The sequence below is a fragment of the Mycteria americana genome, chromosome 25 (genome assembly GCF_035582795.1).
Source record: "Mycteria americana isolate JAX WOST 10 ecotype Jacksonville Zoo and Gardens chromosome 25, USCA_MyAme_1.0, whole genome shotgun sequence".
NCBI classification, from domain to species: Eukaryota; Metazoa; Chordata; class Aves; order Ciconiiformes; family Ciconiidae; genus Mycteria; species Mycteria americana.
This window is the reverse complement of record NC_134389.1, coordinates 1,646,862-1,648,554: the sequence shown is the minus strand read 5'-3', so window position 1 is coordinate 1,648,554 and position 1,693 is coordinate 1,646,862. Positions and strand designations below refer to the sequence as shown.

Sequence of the window (1,693 nt, the reverse complement as noted above, 5' to 3'; positions counted from 1 at the left end):
TTGATTTCTGTAAGGATCTTTTTTTGCAGCTCAAGACCAATAAATAGGAAGCAGCGTGTGATATGGCTATCACCCATGGGCCTAGACAACAGCATTTGTATGCCAAAATAAAACACATCTATATACTTAGAAAGATGGGTTGTATCTGAAAGTACGCTGTGTTTCAGGTCCTCGCTCCTTCCAGCTTTGACTACACTACAAACATGTGCTCTAGCGGATGTTGCTCTACCGGATGCTGCTCCACCATGAGGAGCAAGACAGTGTGCTGCAGCCCGTGCCAGCAGTCCGTCTGCTGTGACCCGTGCCAGAAGCCCTGCTGTGACCCGTGCCAGCAGTCCTGCTGTGACCCGTGCCAGAAGCCCTGCTGTGACCCGTGCCAGCAGTCCGTCTGCTGTGACCCATGCCAGAAGCCCTGCTGTGACCCGTGCCAGCAGTCCATCTGCTGTGACCCGTGCCAGAAGCCCTGCTGTGACCCGTGCCAGCAGTCCATCTGCTGTGACCCGTGCCAGAAGCCCTGCTGTGACCCGTGCCAGCAGTCCATCTGCTGTGACCCGTGCCAGAAGCCCTGCTGTGACCCGTGCCAGCAGTCCGTCTGCTGTGACCCATGCCAGAAGCCCTGCTGTGACCCATGCCAGCAGTCCGTCTGCTGTGACCCATGCCGGAAGCCCTGCTGTGACCCATGCCAGCAGTCCGTCTGCTGTGACCCATGCCAGAAGCCCTGCTGTGACCCGTGCCAGCAGTCCGTCTGCTGTGACCCATGCCAGCAGTCCGTCTGCTGTGACCCGTGCCAGAAGCCCTGCTGTGACCCATGCCAGCAGTCCGTCTGCTGTGACCCATGCCAGCAGTCCTGCTGTGACCCGTGCCAGCAGTCCGTCTGCTGTACCAAGGTGTGCCAGAAGTCCTGCTGCTGCTGCGGTCAGCGACCCTGCTGCTGCGGCCAGCGACCCTGCTGCTGCGGCCAACAGCCCTGCTGCTGCTGTGGCTGCCGCCCCTGCTGCTGCTCTGGATGCCTGTCTTGCTGCTCCTACGTGGTGAAGAAGAAGCCCGTTGTGGTGTGTTACAGCCCCGTGCAATACTGCTCTCCCATGAGGAAGTACTGCGTACCCATCCAGAAGTGCTGCACCACAATCAAGAAGTCTTGCTGAGCCAACTCTGGGTAGCAAAAGCAGCTATGGCAGCTCCCATCTCTGGCGTGGAACAAGAACAGGCACATGGAGATGAAAACCTGCTCATTTGCTTCTGGTTCACATGATGATGGAGTAAACGCCTAGCAATTTTCTTCTTGTTTTCAAACTTAAGCCATCTTCTTCTTTCTGTCCTTTCATTATTGAACATCTGCAATGCACTTGAATATATCACCCATTGTATACGGCAAAGAGCTATTAGATATTAGTGGGGCTGTTAATTTTCTTCTTGTTGTATGGATCTTGGGATACCTTTGCTGTTAACGTGAACATTCTTCGCTTTCTTTCTTGACTTGTAGACAATAAAACTTAGCATTAAGCAAAACGCAAAATCTTGTCTTTTGGTTGTTCTTACATTGCTTTGCCCAGAATGTGTCCCCATTCTGGTGCCGTTTCCTATGCCTTCAGCCAGGATCCTGCTGGCTACAGACATGCTCCTTTGGCACAGCGGAACATTTAGGAAACAAAGATCTGCTCAGCCATACTTCCCATTGGCATAAATTAGGTCA

At 53.5% G+C, this 1,693-nt stretch overlaps 1 protein-coding gene across 1 annotated transcript; it reads left to right on the top strand.

The window, feature by feature from the left end:
- Positions 1 to 245: 245 nt before the first annotated feature.
- Positions 246 to 1,203, top strand: LOC142420594 (uncharacterized). The gene has a single exon (XM_075524683.1). The coding sequence runs from the start codon at positions 246 to 248 to the stop codon at positions 1,143 to 1,145; it is 900 nt and encodes a 299-aa protein (XP_075380798.1). The 3' UTR covers positions 1,146 to 1,203.
- Positions 1,204 to 1,693: the final 490 nt, after the last annotated feature.

Excerpts from the sequence above, each read along its gene's own strand:
- LOC142420594 (XM_075524683.1), top strand. The coding sequence starts at position 246 with ATGAGGAGCAAGACAGTGTGCTGCAGCCCGTGCCAGCAGTCCGTCTGC.